At 46.5% G+C, this 24126-nt stretch overlaps 1 protein-coding gene and 1 long non-coding RNA gene across 13 annotated transcripts in view; one reads left to right on the plus strand and one right to left on the minus strand.

Annotated features, from left to right (window-relative positions):
- tanc2b (tetratricopeptide repeat, ankyrin repeat and coiled-coil containing 2b) overlaps nucleotides 1–24126 on the minus strand; it is a 146290-nt gene that overhangs the window by 18984 nt on the left and 103180 nt on the right. For 9 of the 12 annotated variants that reach the window (XM_030098225.1, XM_030098226.1, XM_030098224.1 and 6 more), the window contains 7 exons: nucleotides 23842–23990; nucleotides 17304–17487; nucleotides 16097–16345; nucleotides 9880–10011; nucleotides 3157–3195; nucleotides 2235–2516; nucleotides 1381–1505 (listed from right to left, as the gene is read on the minus strand). In XM_030098225.1, coding sequence (XP_029954085.1) covers nucleotides 1381–1505; nucleotides 2235–2516; nucleotides 3157–3195; nucleotides 9880–10011; nucleotides 16097–16345; nucleotides 17304–17487; nucleotides 23842–23990 — 1160 coding nt within the window. The remainder of the gene's footprint in view (nucleotides 1–1380; nucleotides 1506–2234; nucleotides 2517–3156; nucleotides 3196–9879; nucleotides 10012–16096; nucleotides 16346–17303; nucleotides 17488–23841; nucleotides 23991–24126) is intronic. The other 3 variants (XM_030098227.1, XM_030098236.1, XM_030098228.1) reach the window with 1 other exon arrangement.
- On the plus strand, nucleotides 3161–24048 carry LOC115393312 (uncharacterized). The gene is made up of 3 exons (XR_003931943.1): nucleotides 3161–3233; nucleotides 10705–10710; nucleotides 24033–24048. It is a non-coding gene; the product is annotated as an uncharacterized LOC115393312 (long non-coding RNA).

The following is a 24126-nucleotide window of genomic DNA, read 5'->3' on the forward strand; positions in this document are numbered from 1 at the left end:
AAGGCTCCCTGGCAAAGTTGTTTTTTCTTTTTTAAACACATCTGCATAATGCATCAGGCTGGGACCGGGGATGCAGATGGCTAAGCAGCAGGGAGGGGAGGGGGCCGAGGCGCCGCTTTCACACATTATATAGCGCTACATCGTACTCCTCATCAGGAAACAGGGCTGCAACAAGCTTGAAATGTCATCAAAAATAACGGCAGGGACGGATCTGAAGACCACCTGTTCTGAGTTCCGCCACCTGGGGCTGAAGCCCCCGTTCGAGAGCTCGCAGGTGGAGAAAATGTCCTCTCAATCGCCGGAAACGGTATAATTTCTGACAGAACCAAAGACATGCCTGCACTTTTAATCGAGAAAGGCATTTTCCACACAGAGAAAACTAATTGAAATATTAAAAACGATCTCTGGCTATTTCGATTACAGCGTGACAGGTGTGGAAAATACACAGATAAACCACAAATGCACAGTTTCCTCATAAACTAGAATTACACCCCGAGGTAATTCAATAATACTTACTTGCTTTATTAATAAGGTACACAATGAAGGTCCTTAAAAAAAAATCCAACTGAAATGTTCAAAGTGTTTAATTTAAACAGTGAACTGTCCTCACATTTATTATAAAAACTGCAATATTATATGTTTTTATATTAAATTTTAGTTTAGAAGTCAGAAAAATCTGAAAATTTAAGTCTTTAAATCTTATAACACCTGTATGTAAACACACTTTTTTTCACTGGAAATGGTAAAATGTGTGATTTTGCTCTGTTTCAAGCCGGTTTCTCAGAGATTTAATTGTACAATTTCATGTTTGGGGTTGATAATTTTAATCTACACACTTTTGTAAAGCACAGCAAGATTAATATGAGGCTGAAATTATTACATCACTGTAGAAAATGCTTGAAAATCTTCAGCTGACGTGCTGTTTATGTAGATATTGTTGATATAACAATAGAGAATTTTCAATGATATTCCAATATTCTGAGATGCCACAAAAAAAAAATTGAAAGAAAAATTCATTCACATGATATTCAACATATTTCAAAGTTAATTTTACACAGCTGTGCAAAAGAAAAAAAGAGGAATTGAGGCATGGAGAGGTAGAGATGTCCGTAAGTGGTCTGGTCTCACGCTCTTACCTTCCCTTAACAGACAGCAATCAAATCTGAATCCGCTGGAATTTCATATTATAATCACGACAAGCACACTTATGAACGGCTGGAATAAAAATCATTTGCATTTGTAAAAGCGGGCGATGTCAGGAGAGGTGGTTAAAAACACACCAATCAAGCATTTATCTACAGATAAGTGTGTGGTTGTGTGTGTGTGTGTGTGTGTGTGTGTGTGTGTGTGTGTGTGTGTGTGTGTGTGTGTGTGTGGTACCTGAGATGCCAGCCTCCTCATGGCTTCCTCCTGACGCCGCCTCATCTCGGGGGTCCCGGGACAGCTGCCTCCTCCCAGGGTGCCGTGCGTGGGCTGAGGCTGGGTGAGGGGGAGCCCCTCTCCATCTGGACACGGGACAGAAAAACACAGCTTCAGGCAGGCGTCGCACTCACCAATCTCCCACCGTAAATCACAAGATCAGAGTTTAAAACAACAATTCAGGGAGAGAAATGTGTCAGATTTCTAGTTTCTATAAAGAAATTAGAAAATAAATCAGAACTGCAACAGAAGTGAGAAATTCTGATGACTATTAGAGTCAACAACAAATTTCATTTGTAAGATTTAGTACTTTATGCAAATGCCTCGCCATGTTGCAGAGCTATTGGGTTTGCAGTCAGTGTAAGGTATTTTCCGGAGTCAAGTTAAATGAAGTAAAGCTGAGTCAGAGCGGAGGATGTCTTTAAGGAAACTTCAGGAGTGTGGGAGAAGGTCACATTTCACAAAAGCAAGAAAATATGTGACATGCGAGCTCTGAAAAACCGATACGACATGAGAACAGAGACACAGACTGCAGGATAAGTCACGATATTCTGTGTGAGGAAGCCGTCATCTCTTCTGCAGACAGGATCTGCACTGTGCTGGAGCTGATGGTTCACTGTGGATCAAATTCAGATTCGATTGTACTGGACCCATCCAAGATGGCGGCCGTCGCTTCCTGCAGTCTACCTGTCACTCCTGTGCTTTTAAGGTGGTTAAACTGTCTTTTTTTTCCCTTTATCTCTCATTTTCATGTAGCCTGGGCACCTTTTTAAAGGTTCTTTCTTCCAATAATCAATAAATGAATCAATGCTTACGTTTGGGCGAGGCCTGAGGGCTGTCCGAGGCAATCTGCCTCATGCGGGTGCCGTGGCAGCTGAGCGCCACCAGGCGGGAGATGATGGCCGTCTTGCCGAAGCCGATGTTGCCTACCACCACCACGCCCTGGTTGGCGCCGGTGTTGGGGTTGTTGAGGTAGGCGTCGATCTCCTGGAAGAGCCACTCGCGGCCCGTGAAGACGGAGTCCATGGTGATGCTGGGCACCTCGAACAGCAGGGGCTTGAGGGCGATGTCGTGGGGTCGGTACGGGGCGAAACGCACTGATGGAGAGAGGAACGTGGTGAGCATCGCGGCGGAAACCACTTCCTGATGCCACGATTCATGTTTTCCATCTGACAATAGCGGATAAGGCTTGATGCCTCGACACAATGCGTCTCAGTGTGAGCTGTGGAGTTCGTAGAGATGCCGTATTCACGTCTGTACGCTGAAGAAAGCGACGTGAAGCAGCGCTTTCAGCTGAATTTGGCATGTCAAACATGTTCCAGCTGTATTTTGCTGCGATGTTATTCTAAAAATCATAAAAGCGACTCTCCGGCTGTTAATTTCACTCACTAGAGGGAGTCATTAAACGGAAGTCCTCCAGAGGTTGGGCATCTTTCCCACAGAACATATGGACCATTACAGACTAATGAGGATAAAATGGATCTGGTATGAACTTCTGAAGCCGCCGTGTAAAATGTGGGCTGCTGCCGCCGCGGCTTCTGATTTCAGCTTTGAGAATAAAAACACGCTCTCCTCCATCGGCTGCGTCGCGTCTTTAAATGTTATATCAGTGTGCGTGGCAACCGGGCCACATTAGAGATGTGAGAAGCACGTGAATAATCCACGGCGCTCTGCAGCCGAGCCCGGCGGCGCGTGGAGAGCGCAGCATGGGGACAAATGAAAGGTAAAGGGACTTACGTGACTGGGATTGCCAGGCATGGGTGTTATTTGCAGAAGCTGAGACAAAGGGCAAGCAGAAGAGAGAGAGAGCGAGAGTAATGAGAGAAGGCAGAACAGATAGTGAGGACAGGAATGGAAACCAGCGGCGTTCAGTGTGTCACGGCAAAAAGACAAGCTGCAAGTCAATGAGGGAGGACGCAAGAGCAAGCAACAGTAGCATCGTCTGCATGGCAAGCTGAAGGATCGCAGCTGAACACAGACGTCAAAAAAACATCAACATCGGGCGTATTTCCACGTTAGGACTGATTTCACTTTCATATAAGATACCATAGGACACCATCGTTTGAGGATCCAGTGATCAACCTGCTGAATGTTAATGATCAGAGGCTTGGAGCGAATCCTGGCAGCAGATTTCCATCTCGGGTCTTTTCTGGAGGCAGGTCTTGATCCGCTCACAGTGAGAGGGAGCTGCTGGTCAGCTGATTGCCGGTGCAGCAGTGCCTTTCACACTCTGCAGCATACTACCGAGACGCTCGCTGTGAGTCAGAGCGGGACAAATCATGTGGCGTGCCTGAGAGTGCCTGTGCATAATTTTTGTGTGCTGGCAGAAATTTCTCCACCGTGCGCAGGTATGGTACTGTAAAGAGATGTGGGGCAGGAGAGGAGGGAGGTGTATGTCTCCTGTAAATGACTCCAGTATGCTGATTAAGAGCATTGCTCCATAATATAACGAGCTGATATTGCTCTTAATGTAGTCCTGTACTTCACAGCCCTCCAAAGTGCTGCTGCAAGCATCGCCTCTTTCCCAGGAATGCTAATTATAATCTCAGAATGAAAAGGAATGCCATGATTACGCTCTGAATATTCTGATTTATGCGATCAGCAGAAAACACACGTATCCGAGAGTGGGTGGAAAGGCGCTCTGCACGACCAGCGAGAGCGTTTCACAACACAAAGCAGTGCGGCTGCATGTAATAATTTCAGCCATACTCCCAGGTCGGGCTATTTTAGTGCCAACTCAACAAACACATAATCATACAGACAGGAAGAGACAGCAATAAAAAAAAAGTGACTGTGCAACTGATGTAATCTTCTCGCAGCCAGGTGTCACGTTGAGGAAAGAAAATCAAACTGATGACAAAAAGTAAGCAGAGTAGTGTGCTGACATTTTCAATACCATAGGTCAGTAAAGCAGGGAGCTAAATACCCGGAGCTACTCTGTTTTAAGTGGTGCTAATCCAATTATCGTGAGGGTGACCCGATGCCAAACGTGCCAGTAAAGCTCCTTCCGTCCCCGTGGAATTACTTAACACACCCCTGCACTATCGGGCGCCATCCTCCAGATGACAGGAACAATTACACCGCGCTCAGGTCGAGCAGCCGCCGGGGCGCCGCTGCGTCAGGTATTCGAGGAAAGCATGGCAGCCATGTTGAGAACGAACGGAGGCTGAGGGACTTCTTTCCAGGATAGTGAGAGCCAGTGTGTGTGTGTGTGTGTGTGTGAGGGTGTGAGGGTTGGATGAATGGCAGTTGCTCATAATCCTGCCCATAACGCTCCCCCTCAGGCGACGCCGGGGAAGGTATCACTCCACCTCTCCCCCCCTCCTCCTCCACGGCCAGACGGAGCGAGAGCCTCACACTTTTAATTATTCACCAGGTGAGGATGACTCACGGGCTGGCGAAGGAGGAAGAGGAGGAGGAGAGAATGGGAAGTGGGAGGAGGAAGAGGAAAGTGAAGCTGGAGCGGGAGGCGAGGAAGAGGGGAAACGAGGAGAGAGGAGGAGCGTTTTAGGTGATGGCGCTCCGCCGTGCCGGGCTGCGGGTTACCTGGGGTCAGCTGAAACGCAGCTCTTGATGTATTCCACCTGATGTGGGAGTTTGTGGTTGTAACAGTTTGTCTGAGGTTTCTTTTATTTTTTTCCGCTGTCTGGTTTTTCCAGACATAGTGTTTAAAAAATCTGCCATTTCTTGAAAACTGTGGATGTGGAGATGCAGCAAGCATATGTACGACGACAACAAGGTCTTATATAATTTCTTTTGCATTTGGAGCTGAGTGCCGTACACTGCCTGAACCCTGAATGTGCCTATAGCTAATGCATGTGATCACAAACTGAAAACTGCTGAGGCCTTCCTTCTCACTCAGCTGCTTTATATCAGTATGTTATATAAGACGCTCAAGCCTCCAGCGAGCGATAGGGACGGACAGACAGATCGGAGGGATTCTAACCCTGGGATTGGGACTGGGACTGGGACTGGGAGATGACTGGTTAAACCTCAAAGAGTGAATCTCACACCAGGTTTTGGTTGGAAGCTGGATGTCATTATTTATAACAGCAGACCCACTTTATTTACTTAAAAGTCAGATCAGACTGAGCCCCGGGTGTCAATAGAGACAACAGATAACCATCTGAACCCTGCCGCTGTCAGTTAGCTTGTCTTCAGCCACGTCGGGGTATTGTCATCAAATCTCCACAGTTATCTGATCTATCAACCGCCGCCCGGCGCTGCAGTCTGCGCTCACACTGAGTGTTTACCACCAACAGCACCGGAGGGTTCATCAGCAACAACCTGCAGCTCCAGTTCATTTCAAACCAAATCTCCAATGTTCTTTCTATTAATAACAGATATAAACCAAAACCAACAGTGTCCTGGTTTGGCTTTATGTTGAGATTGTAGATACAGACATTTTCATCACAGTCTGGTCTTCAACGTCAAACCTAATTACTAAATATTAGTCTTCTGTTCATCCATAAAGCTATACATCTTTTCTTCAAAAGCCTCCTTAGATGAGGTTTCATTGACTTTAAAGCTTTATTTTATATGCCAGGAAGTAATTTCATTATGAGCGCGTGGCACAAGAACAAAGAAAAGCCCTGCTTTTGTGTAGCTATCAGCGCATTTCAGGCACCAGCGAACATAGCAGGACGAAAATAACACAACTATAGGGACCAGGCGAGCGAGGAGGAGCTGACCTTGGAGAAAAGGCGCCTATTGAATGTGACTCCTTCGACGGAGAGAAGTAGTGACTAAAAGGCTGAAAGCGAACCGGATAACAGCGACGATCCGGCAGACCGGGAGCACGCTGCTCGGCCAAGGCCTTATTTCAGAGCAACAGTTCAAATTCAGTGAAAATCTGGAATGGACGGATGAACGAGGAATCAGATTCATCCAGTTCAAACCCTCCACTTAATGTCTTTTAGATTCATAAATATCAAATGTTGTCTCTCTTCCACATGCGTTCAACGTTCCCTCACTGGCAGATTAACCCTCAGCTGACTGTGACATGAATGGTAATAAATGCTGGAGTGTGTGTGTATGTGGGAATGTGTGTCTACATGTAAGAAGCTCATATTAACAGTTGACAGCTCAGTAAGACCGGTTTCTTTTTTTCTTTTTTTTTGCTTTTACTTTTGGGTTTCCTAATGCCATCTTTCTTGACAGTAAGTATAGTCGACCTGTAAACGTGCGGCGCAGCGGTGTCAGTCCAGGATGGATGTGTTCATGTGAAAGTGCCTGAGGGCCAACAGCCACTGACGACCTCAATACAAACTATCAAACCATTTCTCTTCACGCCTTATAACAGCCTTTCAGTTATCGGGACGCCATCAGTGACTGGCTGCTGCCGTCTTCTGTGTTGGGCTGTTTGCACACTAGACTTTAAATCAGGAGTGTCGAACACATTTTAGTTCAGGGGCCACAAACAGCTCAGGTTCAACTTGAATGAGTCAAACTGGTAAAATATTTCCATTCACACAATATGATCATGATGCCAACATGAAGTAAGACAGGCTTGCTTGCTACATTTTAAGAATACAGGTCATCAAAAATTGAACTTTGTTCGGCGGGCCAGACTTCAGACTGATGACTTACAGCACTCCGAGTCAGGAAGTGCATATGAGAGTAATAAAACCCTCCAAAGTTGAAAATATTTCTCTCGGCAAAAGGTTTCCACCAGCAGTAAAGACACAAAGCCTGCCTCTGTGTACGGGAACAAAGTCAGAACGCCACGGAGGGAGGGAGGAAGGACAACGAGGGACGAAGACAAAGACACAGAAAGTAAAGATAAATGAGGGGAAAAGTGTGTGTGTGTGTGTTGTGTACAGTTATGTGAGAGTTTGCAGCAGATAGATAAGGTGGGTGGAAAAATCTTAGAGGTAGGCAGGCAGGAGCACAAGAAGGTCCATTACAGTCTGACTCACTCTCCTCAAAACAGCAGCACAGCTTGGGCCTCCGATGGCTGGCATCAAACGACGCTTCCACAAAACCGGCCGTGGAGAGAGCCGCATCTGCCGGCCGGTTACCAGCTGACCGGCACATAACCAGCACTCCGCTAACTCATCTGGAAGTCCGGCAAAAACAACCCATCAAAGTCCTCGTCTGACAAGCCAGCTGTCAAAATATCCCCGTAAGAACGCAGGGTAGGCTGCTGGATCGCCGCGTACGAGATTTAATTTGGACTTGTCAGTCAACAAAAGGTCAGGGGAGGTCATGAAAACATGATTCATCCGGCGAGGGCTCTGAATATTCATGATGAATTTCAGAGCAATCTGGAGACTTGCTGTCTTGATCTGCAGACATGATTCAAAGACAAAGAGCACTAAGAGGGGATAACTCACACGTACAGAAATGAGGCCATTAAACCAAAAGGCTGTTTATACGACGACGAGTTCAAAGGGAAAACGCAGAACTTTTCTGAAACCAGAATGCCAAAACGATGCATTTTCACAGGAAACAACGCATTGCGCTGTGAACACAGCCTCACTGTGTGACTTTAAAATTCAAGGATAATTTGCGTGAACAGACTTGGACTGCGTTCCCACATTGTCCACTCCTCACTTGGCTTGCCTTCACGTCTTGTCTCCCTTTGTCTCATTCTCTGTCTCTCCCGGTGAAACCGCGGGAGCGGCGCACTCGGGGAGGCTCTGACGCTGATCCGAGGAGGCAGAGAGCATGCTGGGACGCAGTCGTTTGGCTTGTAAACACACTTGGCTGCCCTTAGAAGCGGAGAGCTGAAACAAGTGGCTCTGGCAGTGACGGTGGAGCTCCTTCCTGCCGTCTCCCGTCCGTCTCGGTCTCCCTCGCTGCATCCGTCTGTGGCCGGCCGCCCTCGGGCGGCAGAATCACATCGCGGCCCAGCCGAGCGCGCGCTCAGCTAAGTGGGGTCTTAACAGGTGTTTAAAACACACAGGGACGCATATTTGTATTGGCCGGGACGGCGGAGGGCTGCCATTACGGCGCTCATTACCGGCTAAGTGACAGAGGAAGAAGGGCGAGGAGATGCGTAATGCTGTGACATAAGGCCATTTGGCCGTTTGGTAAAGGAGGCTGAGGAGATTCGCTCGATCAGAGCCGCTTGCTGTGCGCTCGTCTTCAGCAGCCGTGCAGCCAAGCAAACACTGGCCGTGAATGTTAAGCACAGAGACAAATTTTGAGCTGAGTAGAAGACACACACTGACAAAATGCTCTTTGTGTACTCCCTCAGCCTCGCTCCTCTGTCTCACAAACAAGGACGCAACATTTGAAAACACCTCGAGTCCACCAGCAGCCGCGGAGCTCGGAGGAGCACGCCGGCATTTGCATCTGAAAGACGCGGCAAACTGCAAATTACCTGTCACCGATTTTCATTTGAATTTTAAAAATAACTCCCCCGTCACGCAGCTTACCGTGCGACGCTCAGCTGCTTTGTGTATTTTGTGGGCATAAAGGCAGAACACAGAACACAGTCCTGTTGTTCTCCTCCAATCTGCATGATGTGACGCTCGACATGCGGTAGGACAAGTTCAGAACATCTCAGAGGTGCTTGGTTCCCGCAGGTTTTCAACAGTAAATGCGAATCCATCGATTCATTTTGCACTTCCTATATTTATGTCAAGCACTTAAGTGCTTTTTGTATGAATCTGATGCTTCTATATCAACACACAGGCCTCTTAAGAGATGAGATGATTGAAGCATCAACAGATGTCCACGTTTAACCTTTTCCTTCGGCGGTGTCAAAATGAAGGCTCGTGGGCCAAAACTGGCCTCCAATCAGGACCATCAAAAGCAAATCGTGAACATTTCAAAGAAAACACTGATTTTCTTGAGAGTAGTGAACACGACACAGCAGTGAGACCCGAGCAGAGATATCAGTGATGCTGCCGCGAAAGATGAAAGATCAAACTAGCCTCAAGGCCAGGCCGCCAGAGTGAGTCTGTAAAAACAAGCTGAATGCAACAGCTATCGGAGAAGTTTCATGATATTTTACTGTATTTTGCAACAGAAGGTTTCATCAAAATTGGCTTTATGTTGAGACTGTCCTCATTTTTGGCAGTAACTGTTTGGTTTTATAAAAATATAGACATGTTCATCACATAAGCTCTCTGCCACGACCAAGGAAAACTCCAAAGTTTCAATCTGAAGGTTATTATGGTTCTACTTCACTGGCTCTGAGCTGACATGTGAGGTGGTGCAGTGAGTAAATGCGACAAACACTAAACATCCGTCGTTCTTCTGCATCTACTTCATCCAACTGGAGCTGAAAGCACCTGAGTTTATATGGAAGCAGGATACACCCGGGACTCGAACCGGGTGTGAGACGGGAAGTGCAAACCACTGAACGCACTCATATAAACACCTGTAGATAGAACGATGGTTGAAGCTCCTGACGAGCGCCAGACAGCGGCTTCAGGAAACAGGAGTGAGGCGGCCCTGCAGAGGAGTGTGTGTGTGTGTGCTCGTGCACGTGCTGGTGCTGGTGCTCACCTCTCAGATCCTGCCCGGAGCGACCCGGCCCGCAGGTGGTGCTCTGTCTGGGCATGCGCAGCGAGGTGCGCAGCGGCGTGTGCCTCTGCTCGTCCAGGTAGGCCAGGTCCTCCAGGTGGGCCGAGCTGGTCGCTGTGGTTCAACGTTTGCAGGCGACAGAGAGAGAAATAACAGTTTCAGCAAGTACACACACACACACACACACACACACACACACACACAGCAAGACACGCTGTAAACAGCCTCATAATACGCACAACACAAAAGTAGGTGGCAAAGGTTCATGCCAGCGTCCTCAGGCGGCTGTCAAGCTCCCGCTATCATCCTAGCTAACTCCTACAGGAAAGAGAAAGTCAGCCCTCCATGGATTCTGTCCTAAAATTCCCTCCTCTCGGTGTCTGTCACGCGGCACGGAGGCAGATGCCATCCGGCCCCTCTCAGGATTAATTAGCTCAGCAGACAAATGTCTTATTCATGGAGCGAGCGCCGTCTGACGCCGGCTGCTGATTGTTCACACCACACAGTGTCTTCGGGGCCGGCGCCGGGAAGCGCTGAATGTTAAATGAGATTAGACGCCGCCGCCGGTGCGAGCGAGCGGCGGACACCTGAACCCCGCGAAAAACCCAGAACTGTCTACCCGACAATAAAACCCTCAAAGGATTAAGAGACTTAACAGGCCAGGGGTCAGCGGTGCCTTCGGCGGGTGAAGGCACAGTACAGTCCAGGCCAAACACCGACACACGCCGCCTCACTGTCACACCGACCGGCTGTTTTAGAGCCACAGTAAACTTTAAAGCTCGCTTTAATTCATATTCTTGCTGTAAGGAGAGAGTGCAAGCCTCTACAACGCCAGCCTGCACAGAAAGGAAGATCACAGAGGGATAATAAATTCAGGAGTCTGGAAACACAGATCACATTACCTGTGAAATCTGTTTTATTCAAACAATATTAAACTTTTATGACACTTTCTTCATTCTTCTTTCTTTTTTATCAGTTATGAAAACACTTTCATCCCCTGAGGTAGTTTCACTGCTTCGAGAAATGCAAGAAGTCAGACAATGACTGGGGCCAGAGTCTCAGACACACTGTCTGAAATACTTTATCTGAAGGGAAAAAAAACAAAAACAAAAACAAATATATCTAAAAAGACGCTCGCAAAGGGAAAAATAACCACGTGTTTCTGAGGAGCACACAATAATAATTCAATAATTCACAGTGATTATCATAGAGCAAGGAAACAAGAAAAACACACACACACACACTAGCCAGTGTGTGTCCCACATCCGGCCCCCGTTCGCATATTTGTGCCCCTAAATGCAATTTCTACAAATGAATATCGTCTCATATTGTTTCACCTGTAATCATGAGATGGTCGGTTTGAGCGCCTGAATTGAAGTTAAGTTTATCTTATGCTAAGAGTGTCAAATTCATACATGTGGGTTGAAATTCAAGAAATTCAAAATCATCCTTCACAATTGTTATTAACCCTTGTGGCAGAAATGACAGAGATATCCTGTCCTGTTAGGCACACAGAAGAAGAATCTGCTCTTCCTTATTCCCCACCTCTGATTATACCTGACACGGTTTGACTTTCTGGGATCCCGAATCAAAGTCAAGGAGGTGGAGAGAGCGCTGCGACCGGAAATCCATGCTTCTGCTGGGAGGAATCCTCAGTGTTTCTCTAAAAAAACTGAGGCCCGGTAATCCTCTCAGTCCGGCATGTAGAACTCAGCAGCACCTCAGCGCTGATCCTCATTCTGCTCCCGCTTCAACGCTAAGCTCATTCAAGTGCTGAGCGTGTGTGTGTGTGTGTGCGCGCCTGAGTCACCACAGCCACGGACCCAAACCCCGAGCCACATGGCTTCCCCAAAATGGAGGGAAATGGCAGCTGAGAATGCCGGCGGTCCGGCCCTGGTGGGAACGGGGGTGCCGGCCGTCCAGCCGGGCTGAAAGCAGAGACATTAATCTGCCGCTAAACCGAGGAAGAGTGACTCAGGGCGACGGGGCTGGCCGAGCTATTTCCTCCACTGCGTTCCAATGTGAGAACTCCGAATCTCGGAGCTCATCGCTGTATCTGCAATGCAGCAGGCTGCTGGGATCACATTCACACTTCCTGTGCCAGAGCGCCGAGGACGACGCTCGCAGCGGAAGGGAAATAAATCGGGAAGAGGAACAATATCGGAGAGAGGGGGAGGTTGAAAGAAAGTGAGGGGAAAGAGCTTCGGGCCGCCGCAGAGACTTCCTGCCCGCAGGACGCTCGGTCGCGCGGCGGCGAGGAGCGGCGGTCCGGAGTCCGGCGCTCTGCACGCCTCACAACCCCCGGAGACGCAACGATACGCAATAAATAATGGAGAGTGGCATTTAAACCATATCTCAGGGTTTAAGAAGACTGAGATGGGAGCAGGAATTTAAAAAAAAAAAAGGAGAAGAAAAGGAAATCAATGACGATTGTCCATCCTCCAAATTGAAAAATGTTATCTCTAGTGAGCCGTTAGCTTAATGCAGTTAATTCAGAGACCTCAGAGTGAGTTGAGCTCCGCTCAGCTCGTCTCCTAAACCCCCCTAGTCTCAGTGCGAGCGGGGATTTCTCCGTCCCCGGGCTGTTACGTAAGGCGGAGCCTATAGATCTTCAGAAAAGGTTACGTCCCAAAGCGGCCGCCAGACTTTTAAAAACTCCTCGTTCCAACACATCATTAGAAGCACTTCAGCACTTTTTGCCGGGTTTATTTTGAGATCAAGTGTGTTCTCACTGGAACATCGTGAATGGGAACCGTTTCCCAGGCGGAATAGTTTTATTTTTCATAGATCACGGTGGGAAACATAAGGCCAGTGGTCCAAAACCAGACCGTAAGAGGCTCCAAATACAGCCCTTTTCTGTTTTTATTCTATTTTCTGTGACATATTTTGTCAGTATCTTACATTTTTATTGTGGGTGACATATGTGTACACCAGAGGAGGGCATATCTATATTAATGAAAAGATATGAAATACATGCAGAGCATCAATCTGATCATTTCACTCAGGTAAACACTGCGTTACATCAGAAAACACTCTCCTCCCACTTCTGCTATAAAACTAAAATCGATTTTACTTCAGTTTATATGAGTCAGGATTGAGAAACTGAATCATTCCCTCTGTGTTTCTCTAATCTCAGGATGCCTGAGTGGTTTTCTATATTCAGCTGACAGTTTGGGCTCAACAACCACTGAAAGAGAGAGGAAAAAAAAAAACAAACATCTGTTTTGTGAGTCTTTTCTACAAAACAACTGGGAAAAAAAAGGACAATTATAGCCTCTGGTTAAAAAAGTAAAGCAAGGGAGATTTTTTTTAAGGTATTTTTCAAATATGAATTTTCAATAAAACAAAAAAATTGTTTAACTAACTGGATTTTTTATTCCTCTTTAGACTTTTTACTTGCTTTACTGAACTTAAATTTACTATTTACTTTTGCCAAATAAAAATCCTTACAAATATTTGCAGATAATGACAAACACAGGTTGATGTGCTGTGATGTTTGCACATGACTCCGCCCAACACCGCCAGAAAAAAGGTTTGAGTCTTCATTAAAATTAAAAAAATTTATTTCAGCTTCTCAACAGCTGAGTTCAGGTGTTTGACCCCTCATAGGGTCGTTCACGAAGGACTATAATGTGTTAATTCTTGAGGTTTTAAAGTCAAAACAGTGTTTTATGGACGAATCCTGAATTGTATCGTTATGAAATATGACTCGAATTATTACTTTCATGGATCCTAACAACCAATAAATCAGACTGCTTGACTGGTGTAAATAAACCGTTGAGACGCTTTGAGCTGAAGTATTACTGATTTCTAATATTCATTTCCTTATAGAATTTTTCACAGCTGCTCATATTCTTCAAACCGTATTAAAACATGATGTATAACGCAGGACTTCAGATTCCTCCAGGAAAACACCGCTTTGCTAATCATAACTAAACCCCACTGACACAACAGAATTTCAAGTTGAAATCAGTCCTTTGGATGCTGATGGTTGCTGATATATTTTCAGAAAGTTTTCAGCAGCTCTGAGCTCTGTTGTCCCGTAAACGGACGCTGGAAACGCAGCAAAAGGTTTTACGTTTTCACTTGAACATGTCACATAAACGAGGCCGGAGCCTGTCTAAAGGAATTACAGGCTGTATTACAGAGTCTTCTGAATACACTCAAGATGCATTATATAACAGATCCTGTGTTCAAATTAACATAAAATTAACATATGACCATCAGCTAATCAAGACAATAAATTGTGTCTCATCCAGTATGTCCACCGGCACCACTTTGTTCAAGATTTGTTTCCAATCTGTATTTTTTTTTTTAAGAAGAGGGAAAAAAAAACATCTCAACTTCTTCTTTTTTTTTGTGACTCCTCTGTTTCACTGACAAGAGCCGTATGAAGGAGGAGGAAAGCAATCCACGAGCTGCCGGTTCCTCCTGTCTCCATCTCCAGCTCGACCAACGCACTTCATTAGGTAACAGAGCAGAGCCCTCCCCTTCCTCCTCCTCCTCCTCTTCCTCACCCTCTTCCTCCCCAGTCGCCTTCTGATTCCACTCGCTCTCTCTCTCTCGCTCTCTCTCTCTCTCCCTCCACACTTCAAAGTGAGTCTGTGTGTCACTCGGGGGGATAGAAACGGTTAATGCCCGGGGCTTTGATGTTCCACTGCTGTGTGAGCCCAGCCAATCCTCAGCCGGCGCTGCGCCTCCCGTCCCTGCATCGTCTAATAATTCTTTGTGGAGGAGAGACGGAGTGAGGACGGGAGATTATGAAACTCTCTTTCACTCCTCTTCCACATCATCTCCCTCTCCTCAATATGGAATTCCTGTTCCTGACAAACACAAACACCTCACGCCTCTCCGTGTCTCTGAATCCCGCCGCCCGTTCTCTGCTCCTCGCCTTCTCTCTCGCGCTGCTGCTTTATTTATTGCATCATCTGCGGCTTATAGCGCGTCTTTTGAGCCCGCTCGGGCTCTCTTCAGAAGATCTGTGAGCGGAGGGGCGGAGACGAGATCCGGGATGGATGTGTACGCCCGGCGCGCCGCCAGACGGCGGCGTCAAATAGCACAACATGACCGGCATGAAGAGAGGGTCATGGCTGCAGTGACAGGCTCTGTCAGCCACATTACAGGGCTTAGTCAAACATGGACACACACACACACACACCTTTTTTTTCCCCAGTAGGAGTGGGAGAATTGCATAATAGAGCCCGTCGTCTAAAACAGATGATGATGAGAACAATAACACAATCAGGCCCATTAGGACGGCCTCCCCGTTACCAAACCGACAATCTTCCCTGATTTATTTACTCTTACTTTACTCTCATAGTGTGGCTTCCTTCCAGCCGCACGATAGTTTCCTTTATTTCCTTCAGAGGCCTCAAAGGTTTCACCGAACCACCAAGATAACCAGTCACTTCCTTAATGTGCTTTAAAAAAAAGCAGTAAATTAGAAAGAATCTAAATGATCACATTGTAAATGCAAATAAATGTCACTATATCAGTGTTTGAATGTGACATTTAAGCAGGATGCAATTTGGAAAGAAATAAAATAGAAAAATAGGCATGACTGTATTAAAACTTCACGTTTGGTAAAAATAATAAACATTATAAAGCGTCTACTTTTGAATATATTCCTCTGGATCAGGATGAGTTTAGTGTTAATGGAGTGAGTTTCACTAGCAGCTCATTCAGGGTCATTTCGCACCACAATGTTTTCAGGTGAAAACGCTGAACTTTCAAAGTGCTCTGGATGTCCGTTTCCACGACAACGGAGCCGCTTAAAACACAACTTTTTAAAACATTTTTGGAAAAACGGCTGCCTCTGCGCGCCACAGCTGTAGTAAATATTACTTCTGCAGGCGCTCAGGAGATGTTTTGTGTCATGACTCTCAGTCCAGGCTCTGCTGGACCTCGTAGCTTTCGAGTTGCAATTCAAACCCAACTTTGTCGTCCGTCCATACGAATGTCCGTGTACTCTGTCAACGCTAGTGTGCTGTTATCTGTGTGTGTGTGTGTGTGTGTGTGTGTAGAAAGAACACTGAAGAACACAGGAGCCATGACAACAGGCGTGTTAGGAGGGGAAGAAAAACAGGCAAGGGAAGAGAAGGGGAGCGAAGAGGGAGTCAGTCCGATCAAATTCTGAAAATAAATTTGAACCCTGAGGAAAGGGGGGGGTGGGGGGGGTGGGGTGGAGGAAGGAACTCACCGGCCACAGAGTTGGGGCGGGGCATGAGGTACAGGGGGATGGAGTGGGCGGAGTGGGAGGACATGCTCTCCAGGCTGCGCTCGGGGATTTTGTTGAGGCTGTAGGTGGAGGCGGTCATGTTTTCGTCCACCCTGTACAGGAAGGAGTCCATGCCTGATTTCTGGGACTGCCACAGCTTCAGGTTCCCCCGCGACCCCTCGCCGTACTTGCCGCCTCGCTCCATGTTCTCAGAATAGCTGGTCAGAGTGGCTGCAACACAAACGGTGACACATTCAGAGTCCATTTTTGTTCCCTCCATTACTGGCTTTGTCTGAGTTTTCTCTGCCCCCCCTGCCGCCCGCCCACACCGTGTGCTTTCACGTTGATTCACGGATCGACGGTGTGTGGATGTCATGCTTTCCTCGCCGAGCCGCAGGTGCTCGGCGGGGCTGCCAGGAAGCAACGGCGGCCACATCCTCAGAACTCCTCGGCTTCGTTCAAACGAAGCACGAACGCCGGCGCTGATGTCAACGTGACGCCGCGGCAGAATTATCCTGCAGTGGGAGTACGGACCGGTTCTGACGGGGAACCATGAGCGCCGCAGGTCAGCTGGAAGCCGAACGCCGAGCAGCTGGAGGACGACTCATCGCTCTACCCTGCTCGCTTTGATTCACCACTAACATTCAGGGAGCCTGTTTTTCTATTGTGTGTTTTTTTTCCCCTCCAGGTGAGAGTCATCAACTGCTTAATTTAAATGAATCTGAGCACAATCATTTCCTTCTTCAACAATAAAATCTTGTCATAGGAAACAACTAATAAGCTCAGGAAACACTGGGTTTGGTTTGTCTCTTTCTTTTTAATTGAAGCACTTTGAGCACGTTTCCTTCAAAAAAGAGACATGAAGCTAAATTATTCAGGCTTTTTGTGTCAATAATTGATTGAGAAACATCTCGTGACATTTTCGACGAGATACTTTAACAGTTTTCGGGGGAAATGATCTTAATTTTTTTCAAACTTATTTCCGAAGCACTCCTGAACCGGATCGCATGTGAGGAGATTAAAGCCCTGGCATCCAGATCAGCGGATATTTAAAGGACAGAAACTGGAAAATTCACATCAGTTCTGGACTGTATTGGTGATTTTGTTGATATTCTGATGTGTGTTACGCCGTGCGGATCCTATCAGAACCACAGACTGCAGCTGGTGTCTGAACGGACGCAGGTCTCACCGATGATGCCGCTGTCCCGGCTCTCCAGCGTGGAGGTGGGGCTGGTCACCGACCCGTAGGCACAGTCCTTGCTGCCCGCCTGGCCGGGCATGGCGGGGGGGAGGGTGGAGCAGGGGCTGCCCGCAGGGGGGGAGGCGGTGCTGCTGGTCAGGGTGGAGCAGGGGCTGATCCTCTGGTTCTGGCCCTGCGGCACACACACACACACACACGGATATTTTTTTTTTCAAGCTTTGTTTGGGTGATGAATGCTAAAGCAGAAAGTTTGAGCTGATAATATCTGAGTCATGCTGAGGAAAATGTCATCTTAATATTGCAGTTTTCAGAAGCTCGCCCCCCCCACACACAACTTGAAGCCATTCGTCCTCAGGATAGTATCTCACACACACACACACACGCACACACACACAAACATAAACATGTCAACATAACTAATCATTTCAAGCGTTTTCAAAAACATATATTAGAGAGCCGCTCACCAATTAGTAGAGGCAACACAGCTTTAAGAAATTATACAGCACTTTCTCACACACACACACACACACACACACACACCCACCAAGGGTAATTAAAACACCTGCAATGACTTTAAAACATAATTTACTGCACCACTGACGAGTCTGAGAGAGAAGTGAGAATCAACGACAGTTTGGCTCAAAGAGTCTGACAGCAGGAATTTTCAGGAAGCATCGACAGGAAACAAGAGGTTGTTCGACTTTCCCCACTTTGCTTCGGATGCTGTCATGTTTCCATGGTGACGTGGGGCAGGTGTCATGCTGATGTTGCTGGAGCTTCTTCACTGCTTCAGCGTCTCAAAGTGCTTTGGCACATCCACCCATTCACACACTGATGTAAAAACACCTTTCAACAAAAATCAGAACTCTGACTGACTGAAAAAAAAGACTACTGTTAGAACATGGATGCCAAACTAGTTCTAGTTTAATGGCCGAACAGTCTGATCTTGTGGTGGACCAGTAAAATGAAAGCAGAACAATAACTCCAGATGTTTCCCTTTGTCTTGAGTACGTCATGAAAAAGTCTTCATATAATCAATATCTGTTCACAAAGCCTCAACAAACACGAGCAATTTCAACATCAAGCCATTTCTTTTTGTTTTTTAAACCAGGCTAATATTCTCACACTGAATATTGCTGAGATCAGAAATGCAACACTCGGAGCTCTGAGCTGCCCGAATCTGCAGAAAGACGTGAAATGTTATCTGCTGCAGTGTTTCTCTTCGGACTAATGTTGGGAACAGCCTGTCACTTTTGAGGAGACGCAATTCCTGCAGCTTTCAGCGTGCATGTTTACAGACGTTCCCCCTGCAGCGTTGCTTTAATGCTGACGCTCCTCAGATGAAGACAAAGTAAGAAAGCAATAAGGCCAGGCTGCAGAACCAGAGCCTCACCCACAAATCCAGCGCTCCCCTTCAGCTGCTCTGACTAGAAAAACAAGGTGGGAGTGAAATCGAATACAAGCTGATGATGTTTTCTCTGCCCTGCGCTGACCCTGTTCTGTGGCTGTGCAGCTCAGGAGACGACGCCACGACAGGGGCCGAAAACAAAAAAACATCCACTGCATCTCATCCCGACACCCACAGAGGTACAGCCATGCAAAACACACACACGTACACAGACACACACACACACACACGAGGTTCTTCCTGAACTGCCGATGAGCCGAGCTCCACATTGTGGTGAATACGAAGAGGAAGCGGCGCTCCAGGACAGATTTAGTCAAGTTTAATTTGCAAGAGGAAGATCGAAGCAACACGTTTAACTCAAACTGAATCCGCCAAAAGACACACACACTCACACACACACACACAGAGTGAGGAGGAGAGGCACTGCTGCTAATGATTATTTTCATTATTGATTAATCTGTCGATTATCTGCCGAGGATCTCCCGAGGCTGGGCTCTGGAGATGGAGCGGATTAATGGCAGGGTGAGTGGTCTGAGCCTCGGCTCCACTCGTCTCCGTGTCCAAGTGTCCTTGGACGAGACGCTGATCCCCGACTGCTCCCTCCGGCTGAGCCTCCAACAGCGTGTGTGCACGGCGGGGAATAAAGAAACATGGCTGAATGAGAGCAAGCTGCATGAAGGGAGGCTATTTATGGAAATCTTAAATACGTTTATTGAAGAAATCTTTAAAGAGAATTCAGCTAAAACTATATTCTGTATGTAATTTCAGATGTTTTTAAACCAGCATTACGTAAGAATCTCATAACTTTTCTCTCTTATTGAATCTATATTAGTTTTATAAACATTAGTAAGACATATGTCTATAAATAAGTGAAAAATAGAGATGTGCTCCAACTTGATATAGTCTGTGTGGCTTCAACCATCATCCCTAAACATTTGGTTCCATGTTCTCTCTCAATTTCAGCTCCATGTAAATTCAGTTTTATTTCTCCATTAATGGCCGCCATAAAATCAAACTGCAGTTTTCACAGGGACAGCGGAATGAACTAACGAATGATGAAAAGGAGGACTATGAAGGCAACATCTTCAATGTAATTTAAAACAGTTATTCTTTCATATTTATGGAATTCTGTTTTAATTTACTTGGATACTGTGCAAAGTGGTTTTTTTTAACAGAGTTGGTGTTCATTAACTGCAATGAAGGAATGAATTGGTGATTAAGATCACTTCGAACCAGTAAGTGTGATCAGGAGACAAAACCTGCTGGATAAAATCCACACATATTCGAGTAGAGTATTACTTTATTAGTTAAAAAAAAAAAAAAACCTCCTGCAATGATTTTAAAAAAAAAAAAGCTGCCATTTTCTTTACCTCAGTTCCATTAATGAGGCGGATGCGCAGCTTTGTCGGTACATTATCAGCATCAGCTGACAGCAGCTTTAAAACAAAATATCAGAATGTGGTTGAAAGACCATAAAATTAGGCGTTCTGCTTGATGTGTGCGATATCTGTGTAGTTAGAAAAAAAAACAATGCTTTAATTATATCTTATGTCTGCAGGGCTGCGCAGCAGTTAGCAGTCTGTCCTTACAGTATTGTCATCCTTCTAGTTCAGAAACTATGTAGAGATTGCATGTTCTTCCTGCGCTTGCACGGATTTGCCAGCGGCTTCCGCTCACATTCTGAAACACGTCAATTTGAGGCTGATTGACGACTCTAAATTGCTCCTAGGAATCAATTTGACAGGAACAAATGCAGCTGGACGTTATCGTGGAATCGTGACAGCGAATTTTCAGAATCGAGGTCTGTCCTTCAACCTGCCTAATTGCTTTGTCTCTATTGAATCCACAAGTCCAAACAAATGAGAAAAGCAACAAATCGTCACACTCGATTGAATTCTCTGCTCTGAACGGACGACTCTGAGATCCACACACAGAGTTCAGGCCGGTCCTGACCTCCGACCTTCCTGCGGCGTGTTTTTGTGGGTGTGCGGCTGATCGCGGGGAAACGGGGAATAACGACTCCGGCTTCCCTCTGCCGCCTCCGTCAGCTGGAGCGCCGCAGTGTCGAGTTCACGGGAATTCGACCGTCACTGAGATAAACACAGGGATGAATCCTGGAAGCGTGTGGACTCACGGCGACGCCGCAGCGCCTCTGTCTGCGGGGTTAATGAACCCCGCCTCGGGAAGGTCTGACCTCCGATGTCAGGCGAGGGCTGGATTGATCTTGGAGCGTTGCATCTATTGGGGCGAGCGAGAGCGAGAGAGTATGAAAGGCAATTAACTGCACTCTCTGCAAGTTAAGGTCACCTTGTTCTCCGGCTGGCGAGGCCTCTGCTGCAGCGACTGGAGGAATTTCACCACGTCTCATTAGGGATGATAGATAAAGGTTTTACAAACACATGAGCCGGAGCCGGGCCGCGCCTCGCCATCACCACTTCCTCTTTTAAACGCGGGCCGATAACCGCCTTCTTTTTTAATTACAGCGTATAAAAAGGTTAGTGACTTACAAACATAAAGAGACTCAAAGGATAATGTTGCTGCTTACAACACCCTCTTCTTCGCCTCGTTAAAATTAAATCAACATCTGACTGTATGCTGACTTCGCCACTCCTTGCTGCAGCGGCGGGCAGATTCAGCAGCGCGGTGTCCGCCGGTTCGATTCCGAGCTCGGAGGGTTTCTGTGTTCAGTGTGCCTTAAAGGTTCCTCTTACAAGCCAAACACGTGCATGTTACGTGAGCGGAAGGCTAAATTAATCATGTGTTCAAGCAGCAATGAAGTGAGGCTGACACCCAGAGTTTCCTGTCTGCATTTTTTTGTCCTCTGAATTTCATTCAGTTTGTTGTTCCAGGCTGTTTTGGAGACTCCTCTAGTCCTGTTTTTGTTTCCCTGGTAAGTCAAGCTGTTATTTTATTAGCTTTACGACATCTCAGGGCTCACTGAGTGGTTCTTTCATTTTTTTTAAAAGTTGTAATAACCTTTTGCAACAAAGCCCTTCATTAAAGTAAGAAGCAGAGACTGAGTCACTTTCAGGCCAATTGTCCCGAACAGGACAGACAAGAACCTGAAACGACAAAAGGAACCCATATAACCAGGATTTGAACCAGTCAATGAACTTCAAACACACCCAACCAGCTCGCCTGTAGGGATGGAGCAACTACAGGAAGGAAAAACTGCTTCTCTCTTTGACTTTTCACCTATTCAAACACATAATGATGCACCTCATACAACAACAATGGCGGTGGCTGCTCACACACCTCAAAGACACTGCACTAAAACTCATAGAGGTCAATTCTTGGATTAAAAAAAATCTCTGATTATTTATGGCATCAAATTAAATGTGGCAATGAAGATCCATAAATATGATTAGAGCCTAGAGACAGCACGGTTTTCACGCTCTCTCCATGCCTGTGTTTCCTCTGCGCACAGGAACTGATTCAACATATTCTCATCTGCAGCCGTCTGCAAAAAAAACTGGGATGAGGATTCTGTCTCAAAGGGAGTGTCAGATTTGTGTCAAACCTCCATAATCATATCTACTGAAGTCCACTGCGAGCTAATAAATCCCGGGCAAATTAGAAAAATTACAACAAAAACCCACTCTCTTCATATCTGCAGATAGACGACGTCTCCAGGCAGTTATTGTCGCTTCTGCTGCTTAATGAATCAAACGAACTTGCAATCCAGAGACTGGTATTTGGGGCAGATATCTAAAATAATAAAGTTTGTGCTGTGTGCATGATGCAGCGGGGTGCTAGCATGAGTCACGTCTCTAAAAAGAGCCGCTTGAATAAACCTCTCTCAATTCAAACACCCCCACTGCTGCCGCAGCGCCGCCATGAAGCGGCAGTCCATCAGTCTAATCGCTTCTCCGCACGGCTTCGGAGCAGCACAGGCCTGCTCCAGCAACAGGTCGGCCCACGGGTGTCAAACATGAGGTCCGTGGGCCAAAACCTGCCCACAATGTTAAAGCTCTTCTATATTTTCTTACTAATAAATATAACCTTGAGACCAAAACCAACACTGAGGCAAGTCATTTTCGGTCACAATTATGAAACGTTTTTTCAAAAACAGAGACATTTTTATCACGTATTCTGTGCCACAACAAAAAAATACTTTGAAGTTTAAATTTAAAGATTATTTATGGCACCGTTTTACTGGATTGACCTGTAAAACTGAACTGTATGTGGTGTTTTGACACCGCTGGGTTAGGCCGTTTCCACTCCGCTAAACAAACTGCCATATTCTGCTTCTCCGTCTCTCCACCTCAAATATTGTTCTTGTACAGTTTGGAAAATTCATACCTGTCAAATCAGGTTTACACAGAGGAAACCGGAGCATCCGTGGCAAAGCTCGGAGCCGGCACGTTGTGCCAGGGGCTGTTTGGAGCACAAGTGCCAAATTCCCAGGTAGCGCTGCCACGCTGCGGGAGGGGAACATGAAAGCCCGACGTCCTGAGTGTCAACTGGAGACGCTCGCTTTCAGGCAGCAAAGTTTGAGCAAAAATTAAGAGTATTTGTGATATAAAAACCTAATTAGAAGGGTACATATTTGACGCCGGCTGAAGAGGCTCTGAAAAATCCTGAATTCAAAGCGCTGCGGTGTCTGAGGGCAATTTGCTGAGGAGTCTTTTGATCTGGCTATCCTGACTTCCAAAGATCTGTCAGAAGCAAATGTAAACAAGAATATTTCGTGGATAAATGTCAAGACAGATCGAATCCGACGGCTGCGTTTGTTTGTTCAAGTTCACAAGCACAATCCCTGGCAACAGAAATGTGTCAAAATCACAGAAACAACGAGACAATTAGATTTGGATAAGCTGCATCAACAGTGGGAACGGAAATTTGCGGTGTGTTTTGCTGCAGACGTTGCTGAACTGACTGTGTGCGTTGGGTCGTGTCAGAAAAAAGTCTGGTGGTTTTTGTCTATGAGACTGAATCTCCTTGAGAAAGTACAAAAGTTCATTCCCTTTTTTCTTTTTCTTTTTTTTTTAGGTGTGGACTTCTTTTGAAAAGAGCTTTTGAAAAAATCCAGGCAAAAAATGAGACACGCAGTCGCATCCTTCAAGCAGAATCGGTTGCGGCGGGTAAAAATGTGGAGTTCATTAGCGAGACCATTACCTGTCTCGCCTCGGGTTCCTCCATGCTGTACTGGGCACCGGCTGGCCCCTCACTCACTTTGTCTCCCAGAAGGAAACCCAGGCGCGTCATCAATGTGTTGGCTGCCTCATCCACCGACGGAGGGGGGCCCAGCTCCTGGCTTGACTCCCCTGCAGAGGCGGAGGGGTGGGTGGAGGAAGAGGAGGAGGAAGGAGAGAGAGAGAGAGAATGTGTGTCAGTGGTGGGCAGAAACAGAGCAGCAGGCAGCTGAATCCACCGCCAAAAAAAAAAACACAGAAAGAAATA

Source organism: Salarias fasciatus, chromosome 8 (assembly GCF_902148845.1).
Source record: "Salarias fasciatus chromosome 8, fSalaFa1.1, whole genome shotgun sequence".
NCBI classification, from domain to species: Eukaryota; Metazoa; Chordata; class Actinopteri; order Blenniiformes; family Blenniidae; genus Salarias; species Salarias fasciatus.